At 33.8% G+C, this 18,852-nt stretch overlaps 2 protein-coding genes across 4 annotated transcripts; one reads left to right on the top strand and one right to left on the bottom strand.

The window, feature by feature from the left end:
- The first annotated feature begins 4,385 nt into the window (after positions 1-4,385).
- On the top strand, positions 4,386-11,515 carry LOC144547337 (alpha-L-arabinofuranosidase 1-like). Of its 3 annotated transcripts, XM_078295959.1 has the most exons (19): positions 4,386-4,630; positions 4,751-4,834; positions 5,095-5,313; positions 5,470-5,524; positions 6,188-6,390; positions 6,853-6,974; positions 7,104-7,257; positions 7,348-7,417; positions 7,609-7,754; positions 7,938-7,983; positions 8,086-8,138; positions 8,266-8,410; positions 9,390-9,508; positions 9,750-9,821; positions 9,897-10,000; positions 10,358-10,414; positions 10,512-10,704; positions 11,005-11,148; positions 11,236-11,515. In XM_078295959.1, exons 3-19 carry the CDS (start codon positions 5,137-5,139, stop codon positions 11,356-11,358), a joined length of 1,983 nt encoding a protein of 660 aa, XP_078152085.1. In that variant the 5' UTR covers positions 4,386-4,630; positions 4,751-4,834; positions 5,095-5,136; the 3' UTR covers positions 11,359-11,515. The 3 variants fall into 3 exon arrangements, with proteins under 3 accessions (XP_078152085.1, XP_078152087.1, XP_078152086.1); XM_078295961.1 differs by lacking the exon at positions 4,751-4,834 and having other exon boundaries at positions 4,420-4,702; XM_078295960.1 differs by lacking the exon at positions 4,386-4,630 and having other exon boundaries at positions 4,636-4,834.
- Positions 11,516-12,102: 587 nt separating this feature from the next.
- Positions 12,103-17,498, bottom strand: LOC144547336 (Transducin/WD40 repeat-like superfamily protein). The gene is made up of 14 exons (XM_078295958.1): positions 17,305-17,498; positions 17,010-17,065; positions 16,694-16,858; positions 16,513-16,627; positions 15,940-16,039; positions 15,281-15,466; positions 14,846-14,904; positions 14,678-14,768; positions 14,105-14,180; positions 13,320-13,419; positions 12,765-12,816; positions 12,532-12,669; positions 12,362-12,449; positions 12,103-12,280 (listed from the first exon to the last, which is right to left on the bottom strand). The coding sequence occupies exons 1-14, from the start codon at positions 17,360-17,362 to the stop codon at positions 12,218-12,220; spliced, it is 1,347 nt and encodes a 448-aa protein (XP_078152084.1). The 5' UTR covers positions 17,363-17,498; the 3' UTR covers positions 12,103-12,217.
- Positions 17,499-18,852: the final 1,354 nt, after the last annotated feature.

The raw sequence follows: 18,852 nt of genomic DNA, 5'->3' as shown, positions 1-18,852 counted from the left end.
GTTGATACACCGTGTATGTAACAAATTTATATCTTTTATGTTTATTTGAAATTTTAAAAACTAAATTTAAACTAAATAAATAAAAATATTTTACAGATAATCATTTGCTTGCCACGGATATTTCCACTGTCCATTTTAATCCGCAGATGCCAGAATACGAAGAGTTGAGACTTAGGTACTTCTAAAATTAAAATATCAAAATACTCTGTCTTAAATTAATCAAATTGAAGTTCCTTGATTAAAACAGTTTGTTTACTATGTACAGGCTCAACATGCCGTGAGGTGCTACCAAATTTGGTGTCAGGCTGTCAGCGTATTGAAATTACTTACTTCAGTACTTTTAGGTTGTTTGTTTTGTTTTAGCTTTGTATGTTTATGGTTTTTATTAGAGAATGTTATATTTTTTTATTTCTATATTCAATTCAGAAATAATATCTTTGATTTACATTCAGCGATATTTATTTTCTCTATTTTTTATGAATTTTTTTTTTTAGTAAATTAGGTTTTCTACTACATAATTTGCTCCCGTTGCTGTGCACGGGCACGATTACTAGTATTTTTAAACGGTTCGGATCGACCGTTTGGATTTTGAAAACTCGAATATTGAGCCGTAGCATAGAGGCCACTATGTTATCCATAGCACCCCAGCCTAACTCTATATATATATATATATATAGAGATGGGCTATGGTGCATTGCAATGCATAGGCCATGGTGTGCATTGGACCATAAATCACCGATTCAAAGTCCAAATAACCGATCCAAACCGTTCATCTTGTTCTCCATATTAATATGTGCTTGGAGACCAAATTTTACATTTTTTGGAATATTTTACCTTTTTTTAAGCCACTTTGAAAATCGCTGATCCAACGGTGGCTTCTGATTTTACTGTTCCAAACAGTCACCGTTGGATCAGCGATTTTCAAAGTGGCTTAATAAATAGTAAAAAAATTCCAAAAAATGTAAAATTTGGTCTCCAAGCACATATTAATATGGAGAACAAGATGAACGGTTTGGATCGGTTATTTGGACTTTGAATCGGTGATTTATGGTCCAATGCACACCATGGCCTATGCATTGCAATGCACCATAGCCCATCTCTCTCTCTCTATATATATATATATAGAGAGATGGGCTATGGTGCATTGCAATGCATAGGCCATGGTGTGCATTGGACCATAAATCACCGATTCAAAGTCCAAAAAGTCGATCTGAACCGTTCATCTTGTTCTCCATATTAATATGTGCTTGGAGACCAAATTTTATATTTTTTGAAATTTTTTTACTATTTATTAAGCCACTTTGAAAATCGCTGATCCAACGGTGGCTTCTGATTTTACTGTTCCAAACAGTCACCGTTGGATCAGCGATTTTCAAAGTGGCTTAATAAATAGTAAAAAAATTCCAAAAAATATAAAATTTGGTCTCCAAGCACATATTAATATGGAGAACAAGATGAACGGTTTGGATCGGTCATTTGGACTTTGAATCGGTGATTTATAGTCCAATGCACACCATGGCCTATGCATTGCAATGCACCATAGCCCATCTCTCTCTCTATATATATATATGAGATAGGCTAATGTGCTTCCGATAGCATATGGGCCGAAGTGCTACCGGTCCAAATTTGAAATTTCAAAATCCAAAAAGTCGATCTGAACCGTTCATCTTGTTCTCCATATTAATATGTGCTTGGAGACCAAATTTTACATTTTTTTGAAATTTTTTACTATTTATTAAGCCACTTTGAAAATCGCTGATCCAACGGTGGCTTAACAAAACAGTAAAACCGTTGGATCAACGATTTTCAAAGTGGCTTAATAAATAGTAAAAAATTTCAGAAAAATGTAAAATTTGGTCTCCAAGCACATATTAATATGGAGAACAAGATGAACGGTTCAGATCGACTTTTTGGATTTTGAAATTTCAAATTTGGACCGGTAGCATTTCGGCCCATATGCTACCGGAAGCACATTAGCCTCTCTCTCTCTCTATATATATATATATATAGGAACATGCTAGCATGCTATGCATAGCATAGAGCCCCTCCGTGCAACGGCTTGGATTTCGAGTTTTCAAAATCCTAACGGTCGATCCGAACCGTTCATCTTGTTCTCCATATTAATATGTGTTTGGAGACCAAATTTTACATTTTTTGGAATTTGTTTATTATTTCTTTAGATTTATTGAAAATTGCTGTTTTCAGCAAATCTGAACCATAGAAAAACAGCGATTTTCAATAAATCTAAAGAAATAATAAACAAATTCCAAAAAATGTAAAATTTGGTCCTCAAACACATATTAATATGAAGAACAAGACGAACGGTTCAGATCGACCGTTAGGATTTTAAAAAGTCGAAATCCAAGGCGTTGCATGGAGGGGCTCTATGCTATGCATGACATGCTAGCATATTCCTATATATATATATATATATAGAGAGAGAGAGAGAGAGAGAGAGAGAGAGATGGGCTATGGTGCATTGCAATGCATGAACCCTCTTATGCATTGCACTATAAATCATGGATTTAAAGTCCAAACGACCAATCCGAACCGTTCATCTTGTTCTTCATATTGATATGTGCTTGGGGACCAAATTTTACATTTTTTGGAATTTGTTTACTATTTATCAAGAAATTTTGAAAGTCGCTGATCTGATGGTCCAGAAAATTTTACTGTTTTTTACTGTTCACATCAAAACAACAATTTAAAAAAATACTTAATAAATAGTAAAACAATTCCAAAAAATATAAAATTTGGTCTCCAAGCACATTTCAATATGGATTAAACATCTAACGGTTCGGATCGGTCGTTTGGACTTTAAATCTGTGATTATAGTGCAATGCATAAGGGGGTTCATGCATTGCAATGCACCATAGCCCAACTCTCTCTCTCTATATATATATATTTATAGTGGAAGAGACTTTGGTGATTCAAAAAAGCTTTCAGTACTGTTAGTGATAAGTGAGACATTTTATGAAAAAAAATGCTTCATAATCAGAAACACTTTCGTATTTGTCTTTATTAATTATTATACTAGCAATTATAATAATTAAAGGTTCTCAATTAAGCTCCATGTTCTTCGTAAAAATATCTTGTATAAGCAAGATGTACAATAAATTGCCCATATATAGTGTATACTCTTCGGACATATTAATTTATCATTGATATCAACAGAATGAAATAAAACACACACATATTATCAGAAATTGTTTATAAGAATTTAATTTTGAGTTAGTACAATAAGAACTTATGAGTTAACAAATTTAACTTTTATTTAAATAATTAACTAATAAATTTTTTTTTTTTTTAAGACAACCAATAATTTGACTTAAAACTTTATTAAGAAGGGTTAAAAAGAGAATGCATAATAGGAAAATTATTTTTAGTAGGTTACATAAGAAATTAGTTTATGATAGTTGCACTTACTACCTTTATGAAGTATATATAGAGGAAATAATTGCAACTTGTATGTATAAAATTGACATGTACGGCTAGTGATTTAAAATACTGCAACTATTTTTATACATTTTACAACAAGAACATTAAAGGTAAATTTTCATGCATACCCTTCAATTTTTTTGAAATTACATATTTTCCTTCTAAAATTCATAATATCTCACAATATCGTATTTAATTTTATAAATTAAAAAAACTCACAAATTACCCAATATATTGTTTGTGCTATTAAAACTCAGTTTTAATTTATAAAATTTTCATTTTATCTTTTATGGAAAAAATAAGAATAACATGTGCGTATGACTAAATGTCACTGAGTATGAATCACAAATAGAGATAGGAAATATGATATTATAAATTTGAAAAGAAAATATGTAATATTTAGTTTTTTAAAAGCTATACATAAACTTTTTCAAACATTAAAAAGCAGTGTCGTAAAAAACGTCTATTTAATCAGTCAATTAGCTGTTGACAGTAACTAAACTGTCATGTATTTTTACAACTAATTAGCTAATTATTTGTAATTATTCCTGTATATTTTTAATTAATCATTTAATCATTTAACATTATTCCTGTTACTTACAGCAATGCCAAAAAGAAAACTGGGGGCGGTCCAGTCTTTTTTTTTTTTTCCCCCCCAAATTTCCAACCATTTAATACTTATCGGATTGTCAGTGAATATGTTATAGTAGAAGAGTGAAATAAATACTTCTGAGTTCTGACCTATCAACCATCTATCTGTATTAAACGATTTGTTGCACGGGAATGTCCAAAATTGGAGCGGCAGATTCTTAAGAACAAATAAAAAATAAATATGAAACGGGCCCCACTAACCATCTTTCAATTTTCATCTCTGTCTTATCTCCGAAATTTCACTGTAACTTGGGCCCACTATCCAAGATCTTTCATCTCCTCACTCCTGGAGCGCCGAATCATATTCCCACCTCAATAATTTTTGAAGTTAATCATTCTCTCTTCTGGAAAACGCAGAAGCAACAAAGCGTGGAGAACCAGGCATTGTCTTTGATCTCATCTCATCTATTCTGTGCTGTTGGATCAGGATGCAACGGTCGAGATCTATGATATCTGCCCGACATCGGTCTCTTCTCCTTCTCGCCTTGCTCAAGCAAGTGCACCGTGACCATGGCATGACTTCACAGTCTCTCCCTTCAAGGCACCGTTCTTCACATTCTCTCTCTCCACTTTCTCTATCTTCACTGCTCATCACTATTTAAGCAATATCTCAGTGATCTTATTATTCTCGCATTCACATACTCTTTGGCCTTCTCCACAGGAAATGGTTGTTCAAATTTGAATTTCGAAGGTGCTAAATTGGTGCAAGTTTTGATTTTTCTGAGACGATAGCTTCAAGTCCGAGGTTTGTTCAATCAATTGTTCAAAATTGGACAATAACTTATTAAACTTTGTTTTGTGTGTGAACAGTGGAAAAGAGAAGCAAGTGATTTTAATTGTATCATCCCATTTTATAATTGAAAATATTATTCTTAACAAGATAAAGTCTTTCAGTTGTAACGGTATTACCAACATGCAGTGCAAAGCCGTGCAATCCTCTACATTATCCATTTTGAAAAACATTTTCATTTTATTCATTTTCTTTTTGGTTCTATTAATACACAGGTGTCGTTGGCTCCTTTGACGGGGAAAAGGTGGCACTGAGTTATGGATTTCAAAAGGCGGTCTCAATTTGTTGTAATTTATGCTCTGTTTGTAGTATGCATTACTGCCAATTACGGTGTTTGTGAATTGAAGGCAAATAAAACTGCAACTTTAGCCGTTAATGCTTCATCTCAATCTGGCCGGAAGATACCAGACACACTTTTTGGGATATTTTTCGAGGTAATATTTGAACTTTAAAGAGCATTCACCAGCCAGTGTTAATTTATTGGTTCAGTTTGGACAGAATTGAATTAGTTTTTTGGTAGTACTTGGTAACTTCTCAGTATAAGAATGTACACAATTGGTACAATTTGTATTTATAAAAAAATTATGCAGGAGATAAATCACGCTGGAGCTGGTGGGATTTGGTCTGAACTTGTCAGAAATAGAGGTACTCAGCATGAACTATTTTTTATTTAGGTGATATTTTTTTTTTCAAGGTTCTAATTAGCGATTATCACGTCATCGCGGAAAGGCTAAAAAACCGCAATAGCTATGCTATTGTGCTGCTATAAAATTGCTGATAGCGCTATAACTTTTAAGGTCCGAAAACGCTACAACTAGCTATTTAGAATACTGTTTTTTTCATAAAAATAAAAAATAATAACAACTTGCAGCAGCTAAAAATTCCGCTCATTTTCCATGTTTGCTTTTGCCTAAATATGTTCTCTTCTTTTTAAATTTTCTTGTCCTTCTGCAACTTTTGATGCTTAATGATTAAGAGGGCTTGAGCAGTTAAGCCTAATTTTTTTCTCAAGAATTTTCAGTTGTGTTTGATTTTGATTTGTGTCTCTACAGTTGTTATCATTACAGATAATTTATGTCCTTCTATCTGTTTCAAATATATATGACAAATAAATAATAAAATAAACCATAATAAATACTTGAATAAGTAGTATGGTAAACAGTTAAATTATGCATGCATTCCTGGAGGCATTCTGGTAATTTGAGTTAAAGTTTTATGCTCTATTGCTTCCAAACTTTTTGCTTTCTGAAGAAAAATATTGTTTAGAATATTAAAAGATAGGATCCATGACATCTCTTATCTCTTCAGGGTTTGAAGCTGGAGGTCAAAATACCCCATCAGATATTAGCCCGTGGGCCATTATTGGAAATGAAACAACCGTCTTAGTTGGTACCGACCTTACCTCTCCCTTCAAAAGGAATCCTGTGGCGCTTAGAGTACAGTCAAACTGTGATGCCAGTGCATGCCCCTCGGCTGGTGTTGGCATCTACAACCCTGGTTTCTGGGGCATGGTATACGTACTAATTGATATATTTTACACTAATATTTCACAATTGGGAAGAGGGGGGGGGGTCGTTCCCCTATTGATCTTAGTATTATTACTGATATAATACTTTCCTGCTTGGCAAGTTATGCTCTAATATAATAAACGCTATATGCTATTTAGATGATCTAATATTTGATATCGGAGCCTCAGTCACGTACTAATTCAGTGTTTACCAACATAAAGGGTATAATTGAAAATAGTTTTTCTCCTTACTGGTTTTGTACCAGCTTGTAGGGGGATCTGACCTGACAGAATGACAGGTCATATTCAAAGATCTCTATCTGCCATCTTTTGAGCCAAAAATGTGTCCTTCATTTGTGACCTGGCTTCTTCTAGTCATTTTTTATTTAACTTAACCTTTTATTTTCATGCATATATGTATTTAAAGGTTCTTTTACTAATAGTTCATCTTGGGTATGATTTTCAGAATATAGAAAAAGGAAAGGGATACAAGCTGATATTATATGTCAAATCACTGGACTCAGTTGACATCAATGTTTCATTAATGAACTCTGACGGATCACAGACTCTGGCAACCACTAACATTGCGTAAGAATGAACTTCTGTGTGTGTTACTGCCACAAATTTTTCGTACAATACATGACTGTTACAGTTTTGAAATTATCTCCGTACAATCCTGTATTTTTTTAGGTACTTAATAACCCTTTTTTTGTGCAGAGCTTCTGCTTCTGATGTATCAAACTGGGCCAAGGTACAGTTTGAGTTGTTTGCTACTGGTTCCACAACTAATGGACGCCTCCAGTTTACAACTAAAAAGAAAGGGGTTTTCTGGCTAGACCAAGTCTCCTTAATGCCTATGGACACTTACAAGGTACATTGTGGCTTGTTTAATTATATTTGATACCTCAACAACAATTGCTTAATTTTTAATCTCTTTGGACCCTTCCTTTATTTCCGGCAGGGACATGGTTTCAGGAAGGATCTTCTTTCCATGGTTGCTGATCTGAAACCTCGGTTCCTTAGGTTTCCTGGTAAGAAAATTTTACTATCGTTAAAAGATTCAATAACATGCATGTCAAAACTGGTAAGTGCTGGTATCTTCCCAGGTCATTATTTTACTCTTCTTCATTCCCAGCTTTGACACCTTACCCAAAAAAACTTTCTGTTAAGTCCTCTTTAATTTAACTTCTTTTTTTTTTTTTTTCAATTACCGTGATGTTAGGGGGTTGCTATGTGGAAGGGGAGAGGCTATGGAATGCATTCAGATGGACGGCGGCAATCGGCCCGTGGGAAGAGAGGCCAGGGCATTTTGGGGATGTTTGGAATTATTGGACTGATGATGGACTAGGCTATTTCGAGTTTCTTCAGGTATGAGAAAATTGATTGGCTATCCAATCGATAAGGTTTAGATCTGTCCTGAAGCTGCGTTAATGATTGGCTTTATGGATCCAGTAAAAAGCTGGGTTGCCCAAAACCTTTATACATATCTGACCTGCTTGAATGATTGTTTTGATATCTATATTTTCTTATGTACTTCATGATTTGTTGTAGCTTTCGGAAGATCTTGGTGCAGCTCCAGTGTGGGTTATAAACAATGGTAAATTTTTGTTTATGTCCGTAACTCTGTTTTATGTAAATAAATTAATTGTATATATAGATGAAGTGAATTTTTTAATTGTTTTTCTTGCTTGTGTTGTAGGGATCAGCCACCAAGATTCTGTAAATACCGCAAACATAGCACCCTGGGTCCAGGCATGTATTTGGAAATCTTAAACTACTATTTGATTATCATTATACCTTAGCCAAGCAATTAAACTTTTCAATTGGATACATTGTTTTTACAAATTCAACTTCTTGGTATATGATTTTTTTGAAATAGGATGCCCTAAATAGCTTAGAATTTGCAAGGGGAAGTGCTGACTCAACATGGGGCTCAGTTAGGGCTTCAATGGGTCACCCTGAGCCATTTACTTTGAAATATATGGCTATTGGCAACGAAGACTGTGGCAAGCCCTACTATACAGGTTTATTTTCTATCTTTTAATTTACTTTCTTCAACCATTTTTTTTTTATCAAATCATTATCCAAATCTTTAGCAATATTTGCAAACAAATAACCTGCTGTTTTATACTTGTGCTTAAGACATACTGTATTTAGGATCATTGATTGCCAGCCAATTTAAGTCAAGCAAAGAGTACCCCCTTAAATATTTCATATCAACTCAAGCACATCTAGTGGTAACCAGTTCATGCAAAACATGGTACTCAAGAGTCAACACTAAGAGGGTAATGGATGTGTAAGTCAAATTTATATATTCATAGAAAGGAGGGTTCAAGTGATTCAGTTTCTTTCGCCTTCGAGATAACTCCACACTTTTTTAAATAGTAATAGAAAAATATAAAACTCCAATGACTAAACAAAATTATCTTTCCATTATCTATATAATTTTCTCGATGTGCATGCAAAGATTAAACAATGTCACATCTAACAGTTTTAATTTTGTCATTTGAGTACTAGGTTTTAATTATTAAAAATTTATAGAAGAATAGAGAAAAAAAGAGGATTTGGATCCTATATTCATTGTAGTATACCTGAACCATTACTAGGGTTCTAAAAATGTGCCGTGACTGCTACAGTATTATACGTGGCGTGCTGTGACCAAATTAGGAAGGATGGTCATGGCACGTTAGTCATGACGCCGTGACCACATGTGACGTGTCCAAACGTGACTGGTCATGTTTGGTCCTAATTACACGTGACCACGTACTATGCTGTACCGTGATCAGACCTTTTGCATGCCATGCCAATTTTTTTAAAGATGGCTACGTCACGCGAATGGTCACGCCGTGACTTTTTGAGATCCCTAACCATTACCCTGAGCTAAAGCAAATATCTCGATAACTAAAGTAAAACTTTTATTTTACTTCGTGAAAGGACTATAGAGTTAGTGGGTAGTATAGGACTAAATAAATCAAAGTAATGCTTATTTTTAATTTTGTGCAGGAAATTATCTCAAGTTCTACTATGCAATAAAGAATGCATATCCAGATATGAACCTTATAACAAACTGCAATGCATTGGGCACCACACTGGATCACCCTGCTGATTACTATGACTTTCATGTTAGTATCCAAACCTTAATTTCATATAAACTTCCGAATAGTTTCCATAATACGAATATGTAAACCAGCTTAAATTGGTTTTACATAACTTAAACCAGATAAAACAGGATTATGACTGTTGCCTGAAATGGTCAATATTTAACAGAATTTACCTTTTCCATGTATGGTAAAAGTTTAAAACTTCATAACAATAAATACCAATTATTTTAGTAAATTTTATATTTACGTTCTTTGTTAACAGACATACACCACAGCTAATGGTATGTTCTCTCAGAGAGGTTTATTCAACAGTGCAACAAGATCTGGTCCAAAGGTTAGTTTAACATATCAACATTCATTCAATTTTCTCAATTACGAAAGGTTTTCTGATTTGTTAATTTTTTATTAGGCTTTTGTCAGTGAATATGCCGTGTGGCAAAGTGATGCCGGCAATGGAACCCTTTTGGCTTCATTAGCTGAGGCTGCTTTTCTGATCGGACTAGAGAAGAACAGGTTCTTTTTTTTCTTGTTTTTTTCAATCATGTGTTCTTATGAAAAATCATCAAACCATCCAATAGTGTAATGCCAATAAAGCATTCTTAATTTAGCACTTGGTAGTTGGTCAATCTCATTTCTATCCCATTTTAAGAACTATAATTATCAGATGAAACAGGTTAGTAATAGAAAAACAATGTAATAAATAATAGCAAAGTAAAATAATGTATACATGTATAAGCAGCACAGCAAATTTGGCTGCTCATGAAGTTCTGCGAATGATTTCTCTTAAATAATTCATGCATATAGTTTAAGGAGTTCTGTTGTAGTTTTTGAATGAAATCAAGTAATTAAGTCTTTGAGTTTCCCATGCAGTGATATTGTGGAGATGGCAAGCTATGCTCCGCTCTTTGTAAATAACAATGATCGAAGGTCAATTCAGATGCTCATTTATTTAAGTCTAACCTTGTAATAATGTACATGTAAAATGTTTGATTTATGGTGTTTTGTCAAAACAAAAATGGAACAGGTGGACTCCAGATGCCATAGTATATAACTCGGCAAACATGTATGGCACGCCTAGTTACTGGATGCAACAATACTTCAGGGAATCAAGCGGCGCCATTTTTAACCCTACTTCTATTCAGTCTGATTCAAGCTCACTCGCTGCATCTGCAATCACATGGAAAAGCTCAGATAATTCGAGTTACCTAAAAATAAAGGTAAAATTGTAAATTACTCTGTTTGACAATAATATAACAGAAGAAAATATCAAATTTTGATGAAATATTGCGGTTTAATGCCTCCTTTTGGATGAAAGTATACCTCTTTTGATCTATAATAATTCCTTTATTTCATATATTGCAAATTTCTGATCCGACATTCCTTAACTTTCTGATTTATTGAGAGGGTTTTTGCATTATTCTCACTACACTTATTCAGAATGGTGGGTTATAAGTATAACACATACCCCTTACTGAAACTACTAGAAAACTTAGTTGCCATTCTTATTCTTTTTGCAGATAGTTAATTTTGGAAGTGATAGCATGAATATCACGATTTCTGTGTCTGGATTATCATCTTCAGTAAATGCACTTGATTCATCCACAACTGTTATGACATCTAGCAATGTGATGGATGAGAACTCATTTTCAAACCCTACAAAGGTACAATCCTTGGCAACCCTTGGCTAACATCACTTGTTCTATAATATAGCAATCAGTGTTCTTTACTGAAGTTTTATGGTACTGTAGGTGGTACCAGTACAGACTGCTTTGGCAAATGCAAACACACAAATGAACGTTGTGGTCCAGCCACATTCGTTGACATCTTTTGACTTGGCACTTGCAAAGTCAGGTTATGCAGCTGATATGTAAAATTACAGATGAAAGGGGAATGGAGGTCTAAAGGAGGAATACAAAGTTGGCAGTCTTCCCGTGTATTGTAATAAAAGACTGCAAGTGTATTTCACATACTTGTCCAGCATAACCCAATATAAATATATAATACTGCCAGTTTAAAGATGATTGTTAATAACTTTGTTATATGTTTTGTTGTTCGAGCAGTTTTCTATAAACATGCATAGAGTTTTGAAGTTGATTGTTGTAAAATGGCCTTTTAAAACTTATCTCAAACCATATCAAAGTTATTAAAAGGCCATTTTTCAACAATAATAATTATCTCGAAATAATAACAATAATAATCTCAAACCATAGTCCCAATAAGCAGCTCCTTCAAAAGAATATAAATAAAATAGTAACTCGAAACCCTAATCGCAACAGAATAAGAAAACTACATTCGTAAGGCTAAATAATATAGTGACTATCTAGCATACTAGCATAGCATGTGGGCCAACAAAATGATTGTAATTTGGAAGAGTTAAAAAAGGACCACAGTCCAATCAAAGGTAAAATAAAAAAATATTATCCAACCCTCCTGTTGGACTTGTTGCCTGTCACATAATAGAAACTAGAAAGAATGCTAATATACCTTGCAATGGATGTACAACTTACAAATAACATACAAGCACTCAAACAAATAAAAAAAAAATTAGACAAATCCAAAATGTAGAACTGGGACATGCAAGGAGATCTTATATAAAACTTCACAATACCGTCAACAAATGAAATTCTTTTAAGATACCTAAAGAACTAAAGAGTGAGAATGATAGTTTAAACCAAAAATAATATACAAAGAGAAGTGAAAAGTATAAACTTTTTGCATCATGCCCCCAAGTCAAGAAACTACATGCGAGCGCAAAATCAAGGGGTAAGTACAACACAAGCCCCTACTCCAACACTGCACGTTTTAAGATTTCACAAATAAATATACAAGAATATTTTCTCAATTATTGAAATGAAGTAAACGTATTTATCTTACCACTGACAAAAGTGGGCCCTGCATGAATTTGTTATGGAATGCAAATTCCACAGGCTTTGCATTCTCTCCAGGCCCTCTAATAAATCCTCTGGAGCAATTCAAGAGATAATTTTTGTGTTAAAGTAAATAACACAAGTAAAATATAAGAAATTAAGTATTCATGTACTCACATCAATGACACACTGACTAGTGGGGCCCGCCTAACATCATACACTGCAATCAGGCCAGCATACTTCTCATCACCATTCTTATATGATAGAGCCAATCTCTCTCCCGTGGAATCCCAAGCCATTTTTTCTATCCCTCCACTAAAGCAGAGTAAATATATAATTAGTTTCTGCTTTAATGATACCAATAAGTCTATAGAAAAATATAACATTCATTTGGGGTTAATATTTTATACCTGCCAATCAAAGAGGATAGCTCTGGTAGCTCAACTGGTAACAACTGTGCATCTGTATTCAATGAATCAAGATATCAGGCTATAGACACCAAACTCACAGACTCGGTATTGTTTGTACATGTTTTGTATTGTTTAATTATTACTGATGCTTTGTATTTTCTTTGGGGGGGGGGGGGGTTTAGGCTTTAGGCTTTGGAAAGAACCTCACCATTATCTACAAAAGTAAAGTCCTGTGGGTGACACTAGACGTAAGACTCAGACAACCAGTCTAGCAATTACATTTATATGTTAGTTAAGGGATAAAGCCTTAGGAAAATTAATTTCAATAATCAGAGTTAAAATGAGAAAATCAAAAGCAAAAATATAACAAACTACCCTTAGAACTGAAAAATTAACCAAAAAAGAAAAGAAAAGAAAATGAGCTACTTATACTGAAAATAAATCTGTTCAGTTCAGAATCTAATAACCAGATCAAATCAACACACTGCTAACATCTACTAAGGTTTATAATTTGCAATCCTTGGTATTTTTTAAGTAAGAACAATAAATTTATACCCAAGGAAGGAGGCTTTGATGTAAAGTGAATGCAACCCAGAGTGGTTGAATTGGAGAATGAGATTAATATGAAACGCCCTTCAGGGTCCCACTCAGCTCCCTGATACAATACAAAAGCTAAATCATGTGCTTCTATTACTATTTCTGCGTAAAATAAACAGTGCTAGGATGCATTACGATTCAAAATGCCATTGTCTACAAATAAACAAAATTTAAATAAAATTTACATTGTATATGCAAGATACTTCAATACATTGAAAACAGTGAACAGCATCTGTCAGAATATATAGGCAGTGACCAGTACGATTTACATGATGTGGGTCTCTCATTCCATTTTGGGAGGTAACATTTCAAGGTTTGCTTCTTTTTAGTCAAATTTTCTGACAACAAAATTTTATCCCAGAGAAGGGGCTTGGGTAATAGGATGGTTCTAGATTAATACATGTTACTAAAATTTTAAGTGTTTCTCGAAACAGATATCGGTTTTAGGCACTCTTATCTTAAAAAAAAAAAAATAGAATAGTATAACAGTATATTATACAAAACTGTATTTTAGCTTGCATTGCACATAACTGAATGGTATAACATAAAAGTATACTATAGAAAACTGCACTTTAGCTCATATCGCACATGTAACCTTACAATTTGTACAAAATGCTATTCAAATGGACCCACTTAGTTCAATTATAACTCATTTGCAAAAGAATAGCAATATCAACAAAGAAAGAAAAACTAAAGACCAATTTCAATCTAAATCACATATTATATGTATAGTTAGAACTTACAGTGACATGACCACTAGTTGAAGACCAAGGTTCAGATGTCCATGTATTTGTCTCCCATAAATAGAAAGTGCCATCCCTTGTTAAAGTAAAAGAAGAGAAAAAAAAAATAAAGTACTACAAATAAAGGGGGGTTACTTTTGAATCAATATACTTCGTAAATCAAATAAACATCCTAGAATATAATTTAAGTTACAAGAATATTTCCTTCTAAACTACCAAGATCAGGATGTAAAAGGTTATTTAATTACGGGTTTCAATCATCAGGGTTTCTAAATGAATTTGGACTCAATTTTTTTACTTAAAATGTAAACCAATGTGACCTGGCAAGAATCATCCATAAAAATATCAGCAAAACATAGCCAAGCCACATTTTGTGTACATAAAAACTACAAAACAGTACTTGCAACACTTTGTATACAAAAAAAAAAACCATGAATTCTTTATAGGCAAAAGAAACTGAATATCTATTGTAAATTGCATATGATGGAGACAACAATTCCCAATGAATTACTAAGGGTGAATGTAAAACATAAGTATTGAGGAAAACAAAAACAAGGAGAAATGATGACGTACAAGTTGGCAGTAAAGAGGTAATCTCCAGTAGGTGACCATTTTAGTAGAGAAATTGATGATCCTAATCCACGTCGAATTGGAGTTCCCTCCCCTGCATTACAGAAATATTATTTAAGTTAAGTATTGTTAAAGATACGAACAAGTAAAATAAAGAGAAGTTTGTAATACCTTTAGCAACATCCCATATTGTGAAAAATGGGCTCTCATATGATGCAGATGCTAAGTATGTGCATTTTGTGTTAAGCAAAACAAAAAAGATCTTCCTCAAAAGAATACACAGGAAAATATAAAGGTAAAAAAGTAAACCCATCTATAATTATTATCATGTGATACTGTCACAAATTCTTTTATGTTTGAAACCTAAATGAAAAAAATTTCACGTGGAAAAATATAAATTTTGCTTCAGTTTCCTATGTATTTGAAAGGTCCCCACACCTCACCTTCATTTGTTTCTCTCAATATGAAACTAGGAAGAAAAAGGTTTTATTTAAGGAGAGGTAGAAGGGCATATGATTCTTTGAAGTAGCACAAAAAACCTCTATTCTTCAGGGTGCCCAATTATTCCTAATTGTTTTTCCATTTTATAGACAATGAAAAGGATATCTCCCATCAGGTTTCCAACTGAGGGCACTAATCACTTGGTTAGGACAGTCTCTGTCTTTTAGCACATCCACCAAAATCATTTTCAAGCCAGAGCCTCTAGAAAATGTGCCAACAGATGGCGCAATCCCATGCCTCAGAGTTGCTGTATTGGCCGGATAAGATGCCGACCAAATATAAATCCCACCTCTGAAAACAAAATGAAATTACATTAAGCCGGGGTGCATTTAATCAGTTCCATTTACAGCATTTGCAGACAATATATCATAGTTGAAAAAAAAGACCTGCTTTTTGTACACACGTAAGAAAATGCACAAGTATTTCTATTAACTGCTATAAAAAAGATATTAAGTTTACGTGGGCAATTGAGAGCCTCATATTGAACATGTTTGAAAAGGCTGTGGAGGCTTTACTCAATTAAATAATTGAATTAACCTTAGTTTTAGCAAAGTTAGTCATTGCAAATAATAGTATGTTGGGCACAATTTGCAAATGCCACAGAAGCAATGATCCTTTCTATCCAATCTTCATTTGCATCTATTTGATATATATATTTTGCCGGTATTATCAAATGATTCTTCAGTACTGAATCACAAAATATAAAAAAAATTGGCAAAATTCCGGTTGTTACAGACTTTTAACTTGACAAAAGTGGTACTTACTTGCAACCAATTGTAATCATCTTTCCACTATTAGGCCTCCACTCGATTGACTTAACATCTCTCTGGAAGTCGCTTGTTAAAATGCATGCATCTTTCCCATCTGTCAAGTTCATGAAACAGAAAAGAACTGTTTTTCAAGTAGGCAAGTAGGGTGCTCTTTTGCAAATAACACCAAACAGTTATTCCCTTCACAAATGAAAGAAACATTCCAACACTTGAATATAACAGTGGACATTTTTTAGATGCTTCTACAAAACACAATTAGATTCTGGCCATGAGAATTGAGAAGGTATAGATTTTGTTAGACATTAACAGCTTCAACTCCACTGAGCTTCTTTTGCAAAAATTCATATCAATTAATAGATTTTGGTTTACAACCTTGAGGTAATATGCAAAGTCATGACAATTTATTCAATTTCTTGTTTCACTTGAAATTGCTTTAGACAGTAGGGTTAAGTTGCAATTAATACAAAAATGTTGGTTTGTAATAGCAACGAGTTGTTTTTTTTCCCCCTAAAATAGAGCACAAGTAGTGTCCAACTTGAAATACTAAAAAAAAATATTTTAACTAACCTGAATCCTCATAGTCCTTAATGGTGACTTGATTTGGACCAGATACAAATGCTAGACAGTGGTTGTGCGGGAACCAGCTGATTTTTTGTGTACTTGCTTCTGTTGGTAATTTCAACTATCAGGAGTACAAGCAAGGTCAGTAAAAAGAAATCATCACTACAAAAAGATTAAAATCACGTACATTATCACTAGAATATAATAACTTCTTGAAGGAACCGGCAATTGTGTCCTTCAAGCTGGAAAAGACAAGATTAGTAGCAGGCTCTGATGTTTCCTGTTCCACAACTTGTTCATTATTTGGAGAAAGAAAATTGGGGTCAAATGGAATAGAACTGAAGACCATTCCCTGAAAATAAGATATGTTTCACATAACTAACAAATATTAACACGGAAAAAATGCAGAGTTCAAATTCAGTCCTCAACTTGTGAAAGGATGTTTGATTTCACATGATAAGAAAATAGTGAGAAGAAAAATGAGGAGGTAGAAGCTAACTTACAAGAATTTCACCATAAACATCCTTGGATCGCACATCAGATAATTCTTTTGCATTAACTAGAGTAAGAAAAAAGGTGAGCCAATAAGAATACTTGGGCAGATTTAAATACAGATGCTCAGTCCAGTGTAATTTTTTTTATTGAAACCCTCTCAAGCAATAATCTTACATCAACATCTCCCCAGTTAAGGTACAACAGTAAATTTCTCACACATGCAACAGCAGTATTCATGAATACCCTTGTGAGCACCAGCATTATTGCAGAAAAATTGGATTATAAGAAAAGAATAATCCGTACTGAATTGGCGATTGATTTCGCAGATGGTGATTTCTCCAGGCTGCGGATAGTTGGGCATTTTTGTTTGTGTTTTCCTTTCTCTGCGTTTCCCCACTCCTCCCTTTGTTAGAAACTACGAGCGACGAGTTGTCAGTACACAGGTGCGATCGATGGATAGGAAGGGGGAAGTGGCGAGCGAGGGGGAAGGGGGAAGCGACTAGAGAGGGAACGAAGCTAGGAAGCGGGGTTATAGGGTTTTTTTTGCTAGCTGCAGCTGCTACACCGACCATAGGAATAGGGTTGAAGTTGAAGTACTTTTCGACAAAAATACCAAGCGAGTATGAATCCATAGGATCCGGCTCTCGGCTCTCCGCAGGTATCGGATTCGGATATCGGGAATTCACATCCTGCTCCTACAGTACAAGGGAATCTCGTTGTTGGTTTTGAGATTCGTATCAGATTAAAGAATGGTCCAGATTTACTCATTGTAATCTAAAGTAACTCAAAACTTTGATTTCAATCCGGACCATCCGATTTGCTCTAGTATGAATGTTAAAAGGACTACCTCGGATATAATTAGGCCAGATTCTCAGCGAATAGGGTTGTAAATGAGCTCAGATTTAGCGAGTTACCTCCAACTTATGCTTAGCTCATTTAGTTAATGAGCGAGTTAATTCGATTTCGGATGACAATAACAAATTGTAAAACCAACTCGAGTTCAGCTCATTATCAACTCAAGTTGGCTCACAACTCATTTATAACTTGTTTGATCACTCAATTTCTTTAGTTATAGTTATATACTAGTAAGAGTTTATTTAAATACAAACAATTCAAATGGTTTAGTAAGAGTTTATCTACACACAAACAATTTAAACATAATTAATAAGACAAATAACAAAACAAACAAATTCAAATAGCAACTTAGGAGTCGTTTAGAAGGGCATGGAATTTATTGTGATAAATTTTGTATAACTTGAGTTGTTAATGTAAGCAGTTAGCAAGTTATAAACAAGTTACGAATTTGAATAATTTTATACAGCTCTACGAGCAAAAAATTCAGATCTAAACTCAAAATTTGAATTACTTCATGAGATGCGGATCCATATCTCAATCTTTTTTTTTTCTTTTTTTTGGTAAATTTGGAAGTCAAACCACTCAACTATTTAATAATCTTTGTTATTACAATAAATAATTTTTTTCATCCAAATTTCGAACTTATTACCTTTCACATAGAGACCATGTGTCTTTGCCACTGTATCATAGTTCTCAAACTCAATTTTTTGTTATATATGGTCTCACTGCTCAGTGGTCTCCTCTAATATATCTCCAACTTTGAGCTGTAAGCACGAATTAAAGCAACTCGATTGATAATAATATTGCTCCGTACATCTTACAAGGAATCGAATAGGCTTTTTGGCCCGGTTTTGACATTAACCAAAAAGTTGAGATAACTCAGGATATGAACTCCTCACGGGATGAATCTCCTCCATACCATTCAGATGTTGTGCTCTTTATTCCCAATTAGAACGCAGAGCCGATTTTATTATTTATACCATTTTAAAAAAATAA

Source organism: Carex rostrata, chromosome 31 (genome assembly GCF_964058835.1).
Source record: "Carex rostrata chromosome 31, lpCarRost1.2, whole genome shotgun sequence".
Classification (NCBI taxonomy): domain Eukaryota; kingdom Viridiplantae; phylum Streptophyta; class Magnoliopsida; order Poales; family Cyperaceae; genus Carex; species Carex rostrata.
This window is presented reverse-complemented; position numbering and strand designations above follow the sequence as displayed.

Coding starts and splice junctions, on each gene's coding strand:
- LOC144547337 (XM_078295959.1), top strand. CDS start 5,137: ATGGATTTCAAAAGGCGGTCTCAATTTGTTGTAATTTATGCTCTGTTT. Junction 7,258..7,347: donor TGCCTATGGACACTTACAAG/GTACATTGTGGC, acceptor TATTTCCGGCAG/GGACATGGTTTCAGGAAGGA. Junction 8,411..9,389: donor TGGCAAGCCCTACTATACAG/GTTTATTTTCTA, acceptor AATTTTGTGCAG/GAAATTATCTCAAGTTCTAC.
- LOC144547336 (XM_078295958.1), bottom strand. CDS start 17,362: ATGCCCAACTATCCGCAGCCTGGAGAAATCACCATCTGCGAAATCAAT. Junction 16,859..17,009: donor ATGTTTATGGTGAAATTCTT/GTAAGTTAGCTT, acceptor TCTTATTTTCAG/GGAATGGTCTTCAGTTCTAT. Junction 14,181..14,677: donor TACCTCTTTACTGCCAACTT/GTACGTCATCAT, acceptor TACTTTAACAAG/GGATGGCACTTTCTATTTAT.